At 36.9% G+C, this 20,256-nt stretch overlaps 1 protein-coding gene across 1 annotated transcript; it reads left to right on the top strand.

The window, feature by feature from the left end:
• The first annotated feature begins 3,276 nt into the window (after positions 1–3,276).
• Positions 3,277–13,892, top strand: LOC140939056 (nuclear receptor subfamily 2 group E member 1-like). Its single transcript, XM_073388615.1, has 5 exons — positions 3,277–3,340; positions 3,475–3,711; positions 10,541–10,893; positions 12,657–12,903; positions 13,651–13,892. The coding sequence occupies exons 1-5, from the start codon at positions 3,277–3,279 to the stop codon at positions 13,890–13,892; spliced, it is 1,143 nt and encodes a 380-aa protein (XP_073244716.1).
• The last annotated feature ends 6,364 nt before the right edge of the window (positions 13,893–20,256 follow it).

Genomic DNA, 20,256 nt, shown 5'->3' with positions numbered 1-20,256 from the left:
TACTGAAGCCAAAACAGGTAAGTTAAAGAGGATCCTTAGTCATAACTTTTTTAAGAGGTAGCGTCATGCTTAATAGAGTTTACTGCTCTGTGTTATTTACCCAGTATTTGTAACCTTTAGAGATAAATTTAAAGTTTCAAAGACTTTGGGGTGCTGCCAAATTTGAATTCAAGTCACTTAACTATAAATAATATTAAGAAACCAAAAACTAACCTGAAAACCTGTTGAAGATAAAAAAGAAAACAACCAGTAACAACAGCAAAATAGAAAAAAGCCGAGAAAGGGAGCTAAATTAAAGGTAGCTAATAACAGCGCAATTCTTTATTTAACTCCGTTTTACCTATTCATATTTTTGACAACAAACTGCGCTGTCACGGTTTTCCTTGATTTTACCACACGAGAAAGTTAAGCCAGCCATCCTGCTGCCTGAAAAACAAAAGCCTTTAGTTAGCCAAGTGATGATTACGTCACCACACTGAGGATAAAAAAGATAGAGATTCAAACGAGCCACTGGAACGAAAATGATTTCATTTGGGAGGAGGATATGAGTAACGTGGATTCGCAGTACCTCTGTAAAATTTCTAGCTACTGGTGAATGAGAATCTTTTTGTCTAAATGTACAGTGCTCTACTTGCATGTTGTGAATACTATAACTGTACAGTGTGTTTGGTTTTTAACAGGCTGGATTAGTGTTCTGCGATTTAGCCCTATATATCGAAGGATCATAAAAGTCAAACAGATCCCCTTTTCAGGTTTGACCACCGCAAAAACCATACCCTATTCCGCGGCACATCGCTAGCTTACATATGGCAGTACCCACCTTCACTACACCGCAAATGTATATGTAGCCACTGTCATAGGAGAGTACCCTTGCTCATGCCGATCAATAGCTTATCTTGACTTTCTTATTTAGATTGTCACACTGTTTAACTAGACAACCAATAAACAGTACCACAGCCGGGAATTACTGCTCAGTGGCCCCATTTATTTGAAACGTAACATTGGTTGACTTTAATTACGGATAAAAAATTGTGGAAACACCACAATCACATTAGCTTGGGATCAAGCTCTCCACTTCGAATAGGAGACGTGCGAGGAGCAACAAAGCCGCGTCTTCTTTCGCGTGCCGCTCGCTTGCGGATCGTAACTTATCACAATGTCGGTCCCCAAATGGCAGACCTTCCTCGGAGGCTTTTACAACTACAATATCAAAAAGGAACTTCTCACTGAAAAGTACTGGTTAAGAAAGCGCCATTTGAATAATGGTGGTACTGAGTTACCTTATTTACAGGTTTAAAAGCGAAAACTCCAGCTCAAGTGCCTTGCACACAGCCAAAAATAACTTTTAACTGAAAAGGACCACTTAGTCGTTTTTTCGCTGTTTTACACTCTTTACAGTATAATGGTTTCAATTTTTTTTGTTAAGGCACTGAATTTTAGCTTTTGGGATTAGATCGCCGATCTACCTTCTATAAGCCACAGTTATTTCGATTAAATTTTCACTTACTTCGCATTAGATTTCAAATTTTTTTCCATAAACATTAAATTACTGCTATTTACGTTCTTTAAATTGAAAATAAATTACCCTTCTCGACCCAATACAGCTTCGTCTTTTTGAACTCAAAATACCGAGTGCAGTTCGCGAGGCCTCTGTTTTGTTCTGTCGCCGTTTTTCTTCATTTCACCTATCATTTTCTAAACATTTTACTAAACTTAATATTTGTAAAGGATGGGAAACACTGCAGGGGCGATTAAGTGTAAAAACGTTGCTTTGACAAGCACTTTATATTAGCTACTTATCGCGTGCTAAGAAGCTCTTATTTTTCATTCCTTGACTCGGCGTTAAGTAAATAGAGCAGTGGCACGTGCTAAAAGACTTCTTTTGTAACACCAATGATTTTTCACTTTTTAAGCAAAAAGAAAAGTCAAAACGAAAGCGAAACAAAAACGTTCCTGGAAGGAACAATACATCCGTTTGATTTCCGACATCGAATGTGAGTGATTGTTCTCTAATTTCAAGTATTCATTCACGGCTTGCTTGCCGTCTGCTTAAGTGATAATTAGACCACGCGCGAAATTATTTACCATCCCTAATTGCTCTGAACTGGACAATGGAAAAACTATAAACGATTTAATTCAGGATAAAAAGTTTTCAACAAGGAAGGAAAACAGTTATGTTTATATAAACTGGTCTAGCCGCCCTGAGGGAATCGGATGTTTCTGGAAGATGGATTTAGTTTGACTTACTTTCGTTCTTAGCACGGAGAAGGTTTAAAGGGCGAGAATTACAAACGCAAATTAGAAAATATATTTTTTCCAGCGATTATTACAGTGCTCGTGCCAGGTGCAAACAAGAGACAAAGGCAGGTGCCATAAAACGAAATTGTTGGATTGACAGGTGGGTGGAATGTGGGAGAAAAGGAAGAATAGAAAACGCGTCAATCTATAGGCATCAACCACCCATTTTTTTTGTTCGATTCTTCACGTGTCATTCAAAACCGGGCTGCGAATCCGATTGGCTTGGTGAAGTGTCACAACTCTTTGAAATGGAGTTATTCCTGTCAGTTTTAGAAAGCTGACTAGTTCCTTTTCTTTCTGGTTTGCTTCTTAGCACCGTTCCTTGAAGGAGTCAATAATTTGCCATCGCAATCTTCTAAAAAAGTTTTTCAACCCGCTGACAAAATTGTTTTAATCGCTCTCCGTCTGTAGGTTATCTCTGATTAAATTCTTAATGATTGAAAGATTGATATTTTTGGGTGATATTTTTAAATAATTTAGTTAGTATTCACCCGTTAAATATTTTATCAACACATCAAACAATATTTTGAAAGTCATCCGAAAGTTAAGTATGCGTAGAAGAATAGGATTTGGAAGCGCTTATAAAAACAAATTTTGCGAGAGATAGCGAATGGAAACATTGAGAAAAATTGGTTCACGCAAGAATGTTTTCCTGCTGTATATAAAATAAACGGTTCGGCGTTTATGAGCTTGATTTACTTGGCATATATCAGTAACCGCCGTCTAACAATGCTTTTAAGTGTGTGAGCGAATCAAACGCCTTAATCAAATTGTTTGTTGTTTCGCGAGAAATAGAAAGTGAGACAGTAATGGCCCTGGTTCGTCCAATCACGACAGCCGTGTTCTTAAGCCTTCCTGACATTTGCTATTAATCTGGCCTCTCGTAGCACGGCGCACAATACCCGTAAAACGTTGTTAACTCGCGCAAGTCGGTAAAATTGGATGTGGACCTTGACTACAGCAATACTTCCATCCAGAATGAATTCTGATCATCGAGAAGACGAAATGGATTTCGATAAGAGTGATAAATCCAAGCCTAACGGTAAATATAGTTAAACGAACTTTATACTACATAGATAGTAAACCAGGAAGTTTTTTACAGGCCTTTTACTGACTCACCTAACTTCTGCTAAACCGAAGTGAGTTACTCTATCTTTCTTTTTCGAATTTGTCAAGGTCGTCTGTTGGATATTCCCTGCAAAGTCTGCGGAGACAGATCGTCCGGTAAGCATTATGGAATATATGCCTGTGATGGCTGTAGTGGCTTTTTCAAAAGAAGCATACGTAGGAACCGTTCATACACTTGCAGAGCTACGAATGGTAAGGGAAACTGCCCCGTGGATAAAATCCATAGAAACCAGTGCCGCTCCTGCCGACTGAAAAAATGCTTCGAAGTGACCATGAACAAGGATGGTAAGAGGATAGAAGTAATGTAGTACTTTTCTTTAATTGCTTTAAGGCTGTGACTCGTGTAGCGAGAGGAACTCTACTCGCCCGTTAAGCCCTTTCACCGCGCAAAAAAAATTGCCATTCTAGACGTTTTGTAGATATTTCGCTTACTATTAACGGTCGTATTTATTGATAGCGCAAACGTGATTATGACATAGAATTTTTAAAATCAACAGAGTTTTTAATGTGAATATTTACATTTCTCCTATTAACACCCTATAAAACAACCACTGGGTTTTTCCGACCGTTTAAATGATAATCGGATTCTTCGAAGGAAGCGTTAAAACTGTTTGACTTTCGTCCGCTTAAAGAAAGAACATCTGAACGATCTCACTATTCTTCAAATTCCCACCAACCTTACATTACTAAGGTATTCAACGATTAGATAATATACCTCACTCAATGTGTCGAACTAAATTTGATGTTTTCAGACTAGATTTTATACAGCAGTCGTAGTTTTAATGGTTAAAAATTAAGAGAATTTCCACGATAATTCCCAGCGAGGAATAGCAAGAAACTTTTTCGCATGTGATCGTTTTGTCTCCATTTTCCCTTCCCTATAAAATCAATTTCGCCAAAGCATTATTTTTGGTAATGGAAGCGCGCGCCTTTGTCTCCGAGCAAACGGTGAAACGAACCATTATAATGAAATTACATTAAAAGACTTTTCCGATATTAAACATAAAGAAAAAGTGATTGATTTTCGAACCAAACTTTTAACTCTTTCGTGCAGTTGCCTGTGTATAGAGAAAAAGTCATTTAAAAGTCATTTTCTTGTCGGGTCTCTTTAACGTTTTATTTTTAACTACCGAAAAGCTTTTGGTGTTAAGATTCTCTGGAATCATTATTTAACAATCGTGTACAAAGTGAGTGTGATAAGCTTCGTTCAAAACGCAGGAAAGGTCTTCCAAGCTAGACATAAAAATTTAAAATTAAGTGAACTGACAGATGAATTAAATTCGCGAGAAAATGACTCGAATTTCAATAGTCCTCCAGGTTGATTTGTTTGGCCATGCGAGCCCTTTTCATGGTAGCCTCACTAAATTGGAAGGGAAATTAACAGAACTACAGACAAATACCTGAAAATTAATACGAATTTATCATCACAAACCATTAAAAGAGCTTTCTAGTGTGTTGTTCAGAGATTTGTTTTAATCCTAGGCCACGTCCCGGTTTTGTATGGAATATTATTATTTTTAATTCTACATTATTTTTATCCCTCATCTGTCCCCTGTTAACAGTGAATAATGAATTTAATATTTCTTTCTCTCTATGAAAAGGTTTCACAGAATTTCCTGCTTGCAGGAAAAAACGAATTAATCGGCTTCAATATGTTCATTAGCTGGCAAAATCTAAAAAGGACATGTAATTAAGGGTAAAAAGGCCCAGGAAATTACTCGCTTTTCAGCTTCTGAACTTTTTTTCTTCGGAACAAAAAAGGTGTGAAGATAAAATGAGGCTTCGGGCGTATTTAATAAATTTGCTTTTAAGCACAAAATTCATCTGGCTTAAAACGTCTCCACTTATGGCTATAGAATTGATTTATTAATCCTCAGGCAAGTAAATTCGAGGCATTTTGAAGCATCTGAATTTTGAAGCCAGAATGATGAAAGGTTTTCTTTGAAGTCATGCTAATTCAGTTTAAAGCGTTTAAGACGTCGGACTGGAAGAGCAAAGTTTTGCTCTTCCGCTGACGGTTTCGCTGCATTTAGCTTTGTTTATTGGTTGTTTCTAATAGAACAGATGGGTTCTACTTAAAGAAAATCTTGTACAGCAAATTAACAACGCAGCGCTACCCGTACAGTATATAGTAACCCTGCCGGAGGTTCATATCTGGCTCGCGTCACTATTCAGAAGTGAGAACTGAAAAACGATCGCCAAATATTTTTCAGCATTTACTACAGTATGTTTGCCTCTTTAAAATAAATAAGATTGGTTGGAGGGACTGGTTATTTTCCTGATTTCAGTTGAAATCGGTTTTAATCATTTCAGGGAAGGTAAACAAACTCATCAGCAACTTGACCAAGTTTCATCAAAATCGATTCTTTTAAATATCATTTGAAACATTTGTTCGTGCTACTTTCCTAGTTTACTTTATCCACGCACAAACAACAACAACAACAACAGCAACATCAACAAAAAACATTAAGAATAATAAAATAAATATGGACACTCCCCATGGCTTCTAAAATAAGCTGAGATAGCAAATATCTATTTCATACATTTGGCAATATGGCTATTTGTCAAGCATTACCAAAAAATTGCTGTATTTTTCAAAAATATTATGTTATGGGGAAATAAGTACAAGTAGCGAAACTGCCAAATTTTCTTCTTTACTCAGGAATCAAATTCTGTAAAATACTAAAATGCTAAATTTTTCTTTTTGGGGCATTTTTAAGGTGGGAAAACGCGACAAAGAGATTGGTTGAAGTGAATTTTCTTCTCTCCAAATCTAAAAGATTAGTGCACAAGTACTAAACGACTCTATTAGAATTCAATTTTAATAGGTGTATTTTTGTTTTATTTTATTGTTTTCACCGAACGATGCCCCACGGTGAGTATCTCAAGAATTCCTTTCCAGCACGAAAGATAATTCACACCAAGGTAGCTGGCCGGGGGATCAAATAGACCGAATAATTAGTTGAGGGAGGTCGCTCGCAGCAAGCGTATAAATGTGTTCAGAATGAGAGTGTTGAAGCTTCCAGGATTTTGGCTTACAAAGAAGATCAAAAAGTTAATGTATAGTAGTCATGCTGAAGAGCTAGTAAAGAGTCGAGATCTCCGTAATGTTGTCGAAAATTGTCAGTTATGGCTGTTGAGAGATACTGTAAAATGGAAAGGCAGCGGCTATTGGAGTATAATAGGCCCCCAAATTTTCGGATGGTGGTACTTGGTTTCGGTTTTAAGAAATAAGAGAAAAATTATTCCTCCATTTCTGTTTACAGAGAAGAACGTTACTGTCGAATTTTGTGTACTTAAGATTAAAACTTACTGATGTAGAAGTAGTTTCGTAATTAAATGGTGATTTGTTACATAAAGGGAGAACAAATGTTTATGGGCGGAACAAAGCGATAACGAAATTTGTCATCACACAAAATATTTTCATTATCACTTCGTATAATGAGCTTTAAATCTAATTGACACTTCGACTAAGTAAAAGTCGAAGACCACCGATTTTCAAGTCTCTAAGTATTTGCCAATAATTATAAAATCTGATTGTATACTGAATGAACTTCGAAATAACAGAAAAACCACTTGCAAATGAATTTCAATTGCCAGGATTACTTGAAAATCCGACATTCAACCTGCAAATAGCTAATTTCTTTGGGGAGCATCAACAAGATTTTACCTTAAAAAATTGCTTTAAAACTTATAGATTTCTACGTGAACGTTAGCTGTTTTTAAGCAAGCTGACACTAATTAAGTGTATCGGCCTGTACCGACTGAAATACTCACTGAGATTCGCGTAGCTTCCCTGTAAGTTTTCGGCTTGTTAACTCTCATTTTATTTGCTCTCTACTAATTGAACTTTGGTCTCAGAGAAGTATTACATTTTATTAACACATCTTGTACACTATATTAAGTTTGGATACAGTCTGATTACGTTATCCTCAAATATATACAGAAGGTTTTTGTGTTCGTAAGAGGTCTGTATTTTTTTCATTTCCAAACTGAATATTGCTGCATCAGCAAACCGTTTTCTCTATCAAAATAAAACAAGACTTTTTGCCATAAACACTACAAACACACTGGAACGTACAAAGGCCTAGTTTAACAGAGCAAAACTCATTCTAGTTTCTGGCTGTAGCACTTCATCCTGATGTATTTTTTAAATCCACTATCAGAAATATCAGCTTCCAACGTTATCAAATGCTCGAATAGGTGATAATTTAAGTAACACTTTTCAGAGATTTTACAGTAGGGAGTCAAAACCATGTAAATTTTTAATGTTGTTTCAACTTTTTTCACAGCAGTGGGCTTCGCCGCAAGCTGAAGATCAAATATTCACCACAAATTAAAACATGTTTCGAAACACCTGTGTCACTTGGAAAGAATGCGTACATTATGTTCTTAAGTGAAATATCATTTTGTCAAAAATTCTTTGAGCTAAAAAGCCACCCAGTTACAGTTTGAATCGCTTTGCTACGTCTGCTTTTAGTATTCCGTGTCTTCAAACAGATTTGAACCAATGATATATACATACCCAGAATTTGTCTTTTAAACACTTTGCTTTTTCATTTTCAAGCCCGAAACTAAATCGCCATTAACGAACTTTTGTTTTACTGATGTAGCCAGATCCTATAGATTATATAATCAGCGCAAAATTTTACAAAGATGAAATCATTTAAATTTGTTTGCAAGTTTTAAAGCCCTTTATTGCGTTTTGCAGATAAACTATAATTGCTAATTGAATGTTACCGCGATTAAAAAGAGATCCTTTTCTATTTATAAAAGTTTTGCCATATTTTTCTCTACCGAAGCTCCTTTGAAGTTAAACGATCTGTTATAATTGGATTTAACAAGACACGCATTGTGTTCAGTGTTCAAACATTTCCCCAATTTTTTTAGATTATCGGCTTAAATTTGATTTATCGCGTCGATATGACATTCCTAATTGACAAAAATTAATATTTCACGATAATTTCAAGGGCACGTGTATAGATCAAAAGATTTGACAACGCTACCCGCTGATTTTGGCTCGTGTGATACTTATTTGTGTATGAATGGCCCTTTGTCTATCGCTCTGTTTTTGGTGTAAGCGGTTGATTATAAATCACTTTCACGACACAGAACGCCAACGACAAGCATTTTTTAATGCTAAAAATACGCATACAACGAACCCACGAATTTTCGTCAGTTGCATTGAATTCATTTTATCAAGAATTTTGGGCGTTTTGTTATTGTCTAAATTTTTTTTATTACTTTACAAGTTTACAAAACATTCCTTTATCTTGGCACAAAGAAAACAACACTAAAGAATGTTCGCCGCAGTAGTTGAATAGTATGGCCAATGATTTCAAAATAGCAGAACTTTCACAGTTCGACAAACTGCAGCCAACTATCAAATTCTTATTTGTATTTACGAAACTTTTCTTTTTAAATTTATCAAAGTTGTTGGCGAATAACAGAATAAATTTTCTCTGAAACTATGCGAAATCTAGGAATGATAACTGAGAATATTTCGACGTCATTGATATGATTGCGCAATTGCAAAACAAACTGCAAATTGCAAGTTGAAAAACCGCCTTTAATTTATTACCCTCTAACCTAGGAACGTCAGTTCTTAAATTTCTTTTTTTCTTCGAATAAGTTCTTTCGACATCTTTTAATTACGTCTGTTTTTCAATAAAATTTGATGTAGTCTAATTTTGCAACTGTAATTTCTTTAGTTTCTGTATTGACCTCAGGTAACCTGCAAAAGATAAAAAAAATCCCCTTTTAGGCGCCCTCTATATAAGAACCTGCTTGGCCTAAAATTTGAAACAGTTTCTTCTTTTCTAAAATCTCTAAAAGAATTCTGTACACTTGGGCAAGTAAGATAAGTCAACATTCAGGATCCTCTTAGGAGACATATAGGTGCCTTCAGTCACTCCAATTGCAACGTAAATTGGAATACAGATTTATATACGGAATAAGTTGAATAGCACTAAATACTCTTAGCTACAATGCATTTTTTTCTTCAGTAAATAAAAACCTGTTTAAGAACCCAAACAGACTAAATTTGTGCTGATTACCATTCATTATAAGTAATGACCTTTTTGGGCTAACTTAGGAGAATAGAGCCTCGAGGTTCTTGCTCGCTGGTTTTTACAGTTTCCCATGAACAAACGTTGCCGTCCCGTTTCCCAGGTCCAGTCTGGAAAGGTCATTGGTTGCCTACTTTTTTTCTTACTTATGTTTCCCAATAGAGTGGTTTTCGTTTGAGTGTCGTAAAACCAAAACCAAAGTAATTACTCTGGCCAATCACATAGGACACAGACAATACATTGAACCAATCAAAACTCGAAGTAATTACATGTGGCTGACGCAAAGCGCGGGAAAATGCATGCGAGCGCGTCACAATTGGCTTTGGTTTTACTTCTGATTGGATGAAAAGGTGGCGCGAATCTTTTAAGCCAATCGCATCGTGTAGAAAGTGCAAAACCAATTACTTTTCGACACTCAAATGAAAACCGCTCTAATCTCGTGAAACGGATGTTACTGAGTATAAAACGGGGAACGGGGTCCAGCGGAGAAAAAGTACGGGGAACGGGGAAATGAAAAGTGGGAACAAAAGAGATAATTGGAAATGAAGTTACTGACAGGGCTAGGGTTCAAGCTCTCATTTTTCATTTCCCGTTCCCCGTTCCCCTTTAAACTAACGTCCAGCTCGTGAAAGAGACCATAGAGTGATAATGCCTTAACAGTGTAGTATCGGCAATCTGAATGTTTTTGGTGTAGACGGGGTGGAAGGAAATGGACAAGCAATGGAATTGAAGAAAGTCGCGTCGGCGTTTTTTAAAATGTATTTTTAAAGCAAAAAAAGTAAAAGAAATTACATTATTTTTAATCTTTCTTCATTCGCAGATGAGACCTACACATGAGATTAGAATTACAACAAAATTTATTCATGGAGTTTTGGATTGTCTGCATATTCCCAAGAGCATTTGAAACAGTGATTTGTGCAAAATTCGGGGGTCAGACAGAGTGTATTCAATTAGGTCCTCTTTCTTATGTTAATACATCATGTTAAATGCATTCTTGATACACTTTAATAACCCTACTTAAAGTACCTACCTTGATTATTTTTCAGCTGTTCAACATGAACGCGGGCCCCGAAGCTCTACTCTTCGAAAGCAGAAGATGCTCAAGGAAGCTCAAGATAGAATGGAGATTGGTAGCACTGCGCATGTACCGCACAATACAAGTGGTTTCATCAATACTTTGCTGGCAGCTGAAACATGTATGGATGGATGCCAGTTACCGCCAAACGACTTTGACCTTGGGCTGGAGTATAAGCCAATCAGATTTCAATCTGACATATCAGTTTCTATGTATTATTCGAATCCAGAGGCTGTGTGTGAAGCGGCCGCGAAGCTGTTGTTTATGTCAGTAAAATGGGCCAGGAATATTCCCTCATTTATGAGTTTGCCTTTCAGAGATCAGGTTAGACTAGACACCATCAACAGGTCTGATATTATAGTTTATATGACAAATTTCATCTTTGTCAAGTTCTTGCCCTTTAGAGATCAGGGGCGGGTTGTTCAAAGCTGGGTTAACCCAGGGTTGATGGGAAATCTGAATTCAGATAATCATGAAAGCTTAACAGCAAACTTAGTTCAAGACGGAATCCATCAGCCGGAAGTTGAGTAATTTTAATTTTCAGTGGACAAAAGCCTTGTACCAGAATAATAAATAATAAAGAATATTGCATTCTTTGTTACATTTTTCAAGAGCTATAGATGTAATTAGTTATCTGTAATAACACCAAAGAATAACAAAGAATATTTCTTATGAGAGCCCGAGAAAACAAATGTCAAATTTCACAAAGTGATATCCCAGCTTACACATGAAATTTTCAGAATTTTACCTGTGTTTTCACAATCCTTGTGAAATTTGACATTTATTTTCTCGGGCTACCATGAAAAATAGTCTTTGGTGTTATTACAGATAACTAATTATATCTAGAGCCCTTGAAAAATGTAAAAAAGAATGTAGTATTGTTAAAATTATTCTGATACAAGGGTTTCGGCTACTGAAAATTGAAATTACTTAATTTCCTGATGGATTCTGTCTTAATTACTATTGTTATTTACACTTTGCTGATTGGATGCTCTTAAAAAAGTAGAGAAAATTATCCGAGAAAATGCTTTTAAACAAAAGAAAAAGAAACCTGGGCCCAGTTGTTCGAAGGCCGATTAGCGCTTAACCCGGGTCTCTTTCTCTTGTTTTCAAAAGCTTTTCCTCGGATAATTTCCTCTGTTGTTTTTAGAGCTTTCAATCATCAACTTGTAGACAAAAAGAATTAAAACTAAAATGATTTTTAAGCTTTCAAATCTGAATTCAAATCTTGCACTAACCCTGGGTTATCTTAACCCAGCTTCGAACAACTCGGCCCTGGATTAAAAATTCAACCCCTAGTTAGCCCTAATAGACCTTCGAACAACTGGGCCTATATAAAAAAAGTCGAGACACTCTACGAGTATCGTTAGCTGATGCTGATGTTAATTTTACGACCAAAACTTGCCTCCTGAGACCATTTATAACCTTAGCCAACCTAATCTGTCAAATAACGAAGAAGAAAAACACCTTTTAACGAAAGAAGGCCAATAAGGTTCAGCGTTTAGCCCCGGAGAGTGGGGTAGTCCCTTTAAAGGCTTATTGGGAATGGCTCCCGCCAAAAGTGGTACCTTTTTACTGGCCATACCGTGGAGTTGGTACGTGTGCATAAGTGCTGAAACTGGTACTGATTACCTTTTTCAGACTTCAGGTATATGAAAGTGTAGGGATGTCACTAGTTGAATTATATGAAAGGGAAGGGAAATCTGTCATTTGGGTCTGTAAAAAGGCCCAGAAGGGCCAAATGATTCATTTTATGCTTGTGAAAGAGTCGAGAAAACGTCAGTGGTGCTGCTTTAAAAGACAGGTAAAGGGTTGGATCTCGGGGCGGAGCCTCCCCGTATAAAATTTTCTTGAGTACGCCCCTGGCGTTTAACTAGCATGATATGATGGCTTTGATAGTACAGCACAGTTATCGTCTTTCCTTCCGTCCGTAATTCTTTTTTCTACTAGAACGAGATTTATCATCTTGTTCTCATGTAGGTGACTACATTGTGAATACAAGGGCCGTTCACCTTTCTTGAGGTGAAAGCAAAAGGAGCAAATGAAAAAGAAACTCATTTTAAATGACTTTATCTATGTGCCAATAGGTAATTCTGCTAGAGGAAGGTTGGAGGGAACTATTTTTGCTTGGTGCCAGCCAGTGGTCCATGCCACTTGAAATCGCACCAATTTTGTCAGCTGCCGGTTTACACGTGGACAGCACGCCACCAGAGAAAATTGTCGACGTCATGGCAACGGTGCGCTTGATTCAAGAAACAGTCAACAAGTTCAAGGCTGCTAATGTTGATTCTACCGAATACGCTTGTCTCAAGGCGATAGTGCTCTTCAAGCCAAGTAAGTGTAGCGTCATGTCATTTCATCGTTCATTATGTAGTGGTTTACACCCACAGGAAGGGGTTTACTCGACCGATATTTGGGTATAGGTGAGCCGCTGAGAGTTTGAAACCCTGAATTTTGTTTAAAACAAAAAAAGTCTAAAATACCTACCCTGTTTAGGACACCACACTCAATTTTATCACCCTCTTTAGGACAACAGAAAAAATGCACGTCGTCTTGGTTTAAAGCCATTATTGGCAATTACAATAGAGCAAATTCGCGTTATAGTTGGAGTACAAACAAATTCCCTCAAGCAAATCAAATCAATCGTTCAGCTGATACCCTGTTTATAATTTAGACAGTCTCCTAAAAACAGGCTCGCGCGTAATTAAACACCCTGTCTAGGACAGAGAGGACAAAAACCTTACCCTGTATAGCGGCACATCCCCGTATAGGCCATATAAGGAGGTACACTCCTCGGGGTACATACATGTTTGTTGCTGTCAGTTTTGTTCTGTACCTCTTACGAATCTTTACGCAGGCGACGCAATTAGGTAGACAAAAAATAATACGGAAAAACGAACTTATATTATACGGTATTAGTTTAGGTTCTCTTTGCTCACCCATGCAAGCATTCTGTTACGTCGTAACTCTAAAAGCAACAACGACATAACTAATGATAAAACAATAAAGCTGAGGATGCTTTTTTTGCAGTGGTGTATTGTGCGTTACAATCAATATTTTCATTTGTACAATTTTTTTTAGCTGCGTGCGGGCTCAAGGATCCAGAGCAAGTGGAATCCACCCAGGACCAGGCCCAACTCATGCTAGGGGAGTATGTTCGCGCCCAGTGCCCCACTCAGCTCGCGCGGTTTGGACGCCTGCTTCTTTTGTTACCAGCCTTACGACGAATCAGCGCCAAGGAGATCGAGGATCTTTTCTTCAAGAAGACAATCGGAACTGTTCCTATAGAGAGACTTCTGAGTGACATGTTTAAGAATGAGTAATGCTTGTTACTTAGGCAGGTTTGCTTTGGTATTTGCGTGTGATTTGTTGTCTTTTAACATGCAAAGAAAGCTTCTTTTCAAAGCTATTATCGAATTCAGGATTGTGGTGTGTAATTTCTTGTAATCTAGACCTACCCAGATTTTGGTTGAAACTAACATGGAACTCGCTTGATAAGGTGGCTTAGTTTTCTGGTTGAGGGTTTATTTATTTTATTTTATTTGCCACACAATAATTACAAAAATATAGGAAAAGAAGAAAAAAAGAAGTGGCGAGGAGACCTAACAGAAACTATAGGAGCTTATGAGAGGTTCGGCCTCCTCGAAAGTTTCATTTGCAACGTGGCGTTTTTATCGCCAGTTCCAAACCTTAAAAGCTGTTAAAAAAAACCACCTCAGTACAATGGGTAGGAAAATGGAAATGTATTTCCTGAAAATTACCAACCTAAGTCTCAGGAATTCTTTTATAATTGGTGCAACAACCCATAAGTTTTAGGGTAAAATTTAATGACGTTTTTTAGTATTTTAGCAGACCCTCTCTTTCCATGTATTTTGAATGTGGAGGACTGCCTCTCCACTGGTCATGAAACTCATGATAATTCGTTTTTTTAGCTTTGCATGTTCTAGTGAAAAAATTTTCACGAATCAATGCAAATATTCAACTACAAAATTCAATGTTTGACTGCAGGAAGGATTTCGTCGAATATGGGTCGGATCGGACATCGTCCGATGACTGACTATTATTTACGGTTCTACAAATGCGATATTGAGGCGTATAAAGCGAGGCATGACAACCGGAAGTGAGGCCTTTTCCCTTTTAACATGCGTTGCTGCAACCAAATTTGGGCGACACCACTGCACATGAATGTAAATAGTTTACTTCCGGTTGACGTACATCCCTTAAAACGCCGGACAAATTAAGGTTTGGGGAAAACTGGCCACCTACCCCTCCCCTAAGCCATAATTTTGCCCTAAATGAGAAGTAAGTGTTAATGTTAACTTAGGAGAGGGGTAGGTTAGCAGTTTTTCGAGAAACCTAAATTGATCCGAAACGCCTTCCCAAACTGTCGTATTTTCAGAATTCCCCAGCCTGACGGTAGTTAAGTCTTTACAGAGAGTTTAGATCCTGCGACAGAATTTGAAGGAACCCTTATCCCTTATATAACTTTTGGAAAAAAACAACAATACAAAAAAACCCTATTTAAGAATTGAGCACTTGAAACTCCCTCAATTCCGTGTAACACACTTAGGGTATACGTGACAGTCAACCTCCCCCCCTTCGCCCCCTCCCCCCCCCCAAAAAAAGGTGTAGCTCAACAACGGCTCTTGTGGTTCGTCATTTTCGTCAGTATCCTTCTGTTCCTGTGGAATGGGTTAACCTTTGAGAATCTCAAGTAACATGTCATTTTATATTCGTGAATTATAAGTGGCATGAAAAGCCACTTAAGTTGCAATAAATATATATATATGTATATACTGTATTTATCTCATTTTATTATCATTCATAATTCATCCTATACTAGCTCACATCTTATGTAATAATCTTATTCTTACCTTATCCTATATTATCCCTCTTTTTTATCTCTTCTATCTTACCGTTATCATTGTTCTTCATAACGCCGTATCTTTGTCTCTTCCTTTATTATCGTATTCTACTTCCACTTATTTATTAATCATAACATACTTTTTTCACTCTTATCATATCCCCGGATCACAGTTTTGCCGTCTTATCCAACCTTATAAGATACCACAATCCCTCCAATACACCCCCCTCAAGAAAATGACTGGAAAAATAATAATAATCTCCTAAGTTCTCCGAGAGATTACTGTATCTTATCTCTTTTTTAAACAAAGCTGATGATATCTTTTCATTATACGATATAAATCACATAAAATCCTTTCTTGTTTTATCCTAACATATCTTAAATTCTTCTAATTTATCCATATCTTATCTTATCTTATCTAATCCCTTACCATGTTTTAACTCATCATATCCTATCCCATTACCTTTTCCGTGATATCTTAAGCTATCTATGGGATAGGCATAGGCATAGTAAATATGGCGTAACAGGACACATGTCCACCTGAGCGATGCCAATAGCAGATACATTCATAATAAGCTTTTCGTCAAAATCTTTTTAAACACCAGCAGTTTATAGCTGACAAGAACCCACTCTCCATCTCTCAACATTTACGACTATTCCCCAGTCCTTCTATACGCAGTGCACAATGAGGAGACAGATAAGGCTGACAAGTGAAATGTCGATAAATGACTCACTTCTCTGAGAGTTCCTTCTCAGACCTCTATGAAAATCTTTTGGCTGCTCGCTATCGTTTTCTATTGAGGTCTTTTATACTCTAAATTACAGCTTCTGATTAGAAAATAACTAAGGGTGCATTTGCTGTTTTCAGAAAGAAGCTGAACATTAACAAAACGCTACTTGATATAAAAAGAGAGACAGTGTTACTTTCTGAGAGCGTTTTTACAAAATGTTATGGGTTAAAGGTACACTTAGACCATCTTTTGTACCCTAACTCCTCATTCCACCCTTTATCCAGATACACCTTCTTCCCTTCAGGTGCAAATGCTGTACCATTACGACAACGAAAACGTTTTAAAAAGTGAATTTAGGCATTCCCATTCTTCAAAAGGTTATCACTATTGTTTTCCAAGTCGCTAAGTTTGTCAAAGGTTTGGATATTTTTCTGAAGTTTTATCTTCGTCTGCTCACGTACTCAAGAAAAACTCGAATTAGGGGATTTCACGCCGTAGTCGTGACCGCAAAGACTGTGCTAAGTTCTAATGTTTTCGTTGACGTTGACGTTGTCCTAATTGCATACGCCCCGTTATACTACTGCATGAAAAATTTCTGCAATCTGATTGGCTTAGGGCAGTGGTATTTTAGCTTAATTTGAAATACCTACATGTGAAAATTACAAACCTTTTGCGAGTAGTAGTATAAACAAATAATAGCATGATATGTATGTGATATTTGGCATAAATACCACTCGTGATATTTCAAAATTGTCCCAAATTTCACTCGCCTAACGGCTCGTGAAATTACGTATAAAAATTTCGAAATATTACTCCTGGTATTTATGCCAAATATCAATACAAATCATGCAATTTCCTATACTAATATAACTTGAGAACCTTTTGCAAAATCTCAGCTTCGAATTTCCTATAAGGATTAACTTTGTTGTAGTTCACAAAAGAGTGTACATGTAATTCATGGAGCCGCGCAATACCGAATCTTAGTTATTTTGCTACGCGAATGGTATTTAAAAATAATAAGCCTTAGTTAATATAAATCATAAATCAAAGCAAAAATTAAGCTAAATTAATAAAGCATTCAAAAGCAAAGAGAGCTATAGTTTTATTGCTAATGCTAATTTTGTTACCTCTGTAAAGCTTAAGAGAAAAGAGAAAAGTCTAATGCTAGTGGTTATGCAATATGAGGTTCTAGCTGAGCATGTGTACATTCTGTGAAATCAAATGAAACCTTTTGTAAGCAAGATCCAAACCATTTGGAATACTTTCAGCAATTCTTTCTACAGCTGTAGTTATCGTATTTAAAGCAAAATAAACTCTGCGCTATTGTAATCACCTTTGGCATTTACTTTGTTGTTATGTTAAATTAGTCAGAGCAGAGAATAACGGAAGGCTCTGACTTCACTGCTGTCGTTTCAAGTAGATGATAAATCCTGGACAAAGTTACCACGAGATGAGTTTCATGGCCACGTGCACACGAATCTGGATAGGCTTAGATCGTATACTTAATAGTTAATTCAACACGAAATCGCTGTGTTTTATCAAGGGCACCCAACGACTGTTTTCCGTAAAATATCTGTTCTGAGAAGCAAATATTGGCTAGAGTTTTCTATTACTTTAGGACTGCTAAAATTTCTTGATGACCGTTCCATTCTTGAACAATTTTCGAAGCTTATCAAATAAATTCCCTACGATTTTCTGAAGATTAATTTTTCACATTTCATCCCGCAGGTTAGGCTGTTTTCTTAGAAAAAAGGAAACCTAAAATTTTCGGAATTTAAAAATGCGATCGACAGAGAAAACAGAAAAATTCTCACTTTCGTAATACGTTCTGTATGTTTGAATTCAACTAAAACGAAAATATATTTCAAACCTTAAATTTTCAATAGCCGTGATAGATTATTAAGTAAAGACGTTATAAACAACTCAAATTATTCTTAAGTAGCGTCAGAATGCTGCTTAATATCTTATTTCCATGCCAGGAAATTTAAGTGTATTTTCGTTCTTGTGATCTTAAAAAGTAACCCGTTTTCTCACCACCTGTCTAAGTGCAACTTCTTTCAAAATTTGGACTTTTAGCGCTTTTTTGTATATATCTGAAACGACTCGAACGAATTTCTCATCTTAACAATGTCTCAATCAGAAATGTCAAAGAGAAATAAGAAGGCAAACTGGCCGATACATTCGTCTGACACGACGATGAAGCCGAACTTTCTTTTCTTAAAACTTATAAATAGCCAGCGACTACAAGATATCAAAGCCAATCGAAAACTTCGACTGGCAATCGCTTCAATCCAAATATTCTGATATACTGGAACTTTTCACAGTACAATATCCAAGCAAACAGTAGTTTGTTGTCCGCCATTTTGAATTTGCAAGTTTTCGTTTAAGCCTGGACCCGAAATTCGCCAAATCCGTCGGATCCAAAGAAATCCACTTTAGTCGCGGGTGGGGTTTTAAGAAGGAGGCAGTTTCACTGTTCGGATTCACTAGTTTCGTGAGGACGGAAGGCCGATTCATATAAAAAAATATGTATTTAAACTGAATGTCCAGATTCGTGTAGACAGCGTCTAAAAGCCTTGGCCATGTCACTCAATTCGTTTCAAATATCACGTAAGGGCAAACAGATATGTACCTAAGAACACCCATTAACTTTCTACATGTGTGATGTAAAAGGGAAATAAGGGCTAACATTTTTCACATCAGTCTTCCCCTGCAGACTGATCACGTGGGTAGTATCGCACGGGATCGATGTAGCCGATCATCGATTATTCTCCGGCCTTGATATTTTCTATTGCCATAATCTACCAATGACTACACGATACAAAAAAATGCAAATTATTGCTAAAATTGGTGCTCTCAGCTGCCGCTAAATAATTGGTTATTCATTAGCGTTATTTGTGCTGGCATAAAGTGATTTCTCCTTCAAATGCTGTAAAAGGGAAAAATCCCTTCATCAGTGCATTGAAACGAATTTCCAGTCAGCCAGTTTCTTTTCGATTCGTTAAGTGGATTTGTTAGTTACGCTAAAAAGCATGTCTTGGTTTTCCGTTTGTGGAGCTGACCAAACAATGCTTTAGATCTCCGAGACAATATTTGTACAGTAGGTATGTATTTTCTCCAAAGAAAATGAATTTCACTTCCAAACTACAAATTTTAAGGGGCCCTAGATTAGCGATAAATTTTTAAACGATCTCATGAATAGTCCTAACCACGACACTTCCTTGGCGGTCACTGGGTACTTCCGATTACCGCTGCCACCGAGCCCATCCAATTTTTGTATTTTATGGCGACACGATCTATGAAATTAAAATTAACCGAATGCACGGATTTTGACAACTTGGTTGACTGTGTGCTAGCCTACGAATACAGCCGCATTGCCTACTGCCCTGCAACAAGACTGTTTTTTTTTGCTTCACTTGTAATAGGTTTTCGGAATTGTTCTGTAGCGTAAACAAGGGGAATCGAAGTTTTACGCAGACCATGGTAAAATGCCACCTGGCCCTGATAATAAGAAACGAACCAATTTTGTAGTGAAAACATTTATTTGCATGGAAAACAATTGGACAGTGCGCAATTACCTGTATCCCAAATAAAACCTCTATTCAAAATCGAATTTAGCACTTTCTAACTAATGACACTGGAAATTATCCTTAATAATATTTTTAGCCGTAAATCGAAGCGAAAGAAATTATTGAAATCTGCTGCAACAAATTGTGAAACCAATTCATCATCTACCTTTGACAATTTTAATTCGGGCTTTTGAGATCTGAGTCATGCGACAGAAAATCGAGTGCGCGGTGTTATTCAATTTCGTCTCAGTTTCATTCACAGGGTTTATTTCACTTTTCACTCCAGAAAAATTAAATATTAATACCTATTCGTTGTTAACATACTGACGTTTGACACTCACCTGGCCGGTGAGATCGTCAGGGACGTCAGAATTGGTTATTTTCCTTCGCACTGCTCTCAATATAACTTTACTTATCAAAGGTTTTACATAGACATTGTGAAGTTCTAGTGTTTGTCGATAGAAAGACGACATTTTGTGAAGATTGAATCGCTAAATGAAACTTCTTGATCCGAGCAACAAAA

Source organism: Porites lutea, chromosome 1 (assembly GCF_958299795.1).
Source record: "Porites lutea chromosome 1, jaPorLute2.1, whole genome shotgun sequence".
NCBI classification, from domain to species: domain Eukaryota; kingdom Metazoa; phylum Cnidaria; class Anthozoa; order Scleractinia; family Poritidae; genus Porites; species Porites lutea.
This window is presented reverse-complemented; position numbering and strand designations above follow the sequence as displayed.

Bases quoted from the DNA above. Each gene is read 5' to 3' on its own strand.
- LOC140939056 (XM_073388615.1), top strand. From the start codon at position 3,277: ATGAATTCTGATCATCGAGAAGACGAAATGGATTTCGATAAGAGTGAT. The intron at 3,341-3,474 runs GTAAATATAGTT...GAATTTGTCAAG, and splicing joins TGATAAATCCAAGCCTAACG to GTCGTCTGTTGGATATTCCC. The intron at 10,894-12,656 runs GTTAGACTAGAC...ATGTGCCAATAG, and splicing joins GTTTGCCTTTCAGAGATCAG to GTAATTCTGCTAGAGGAAGG.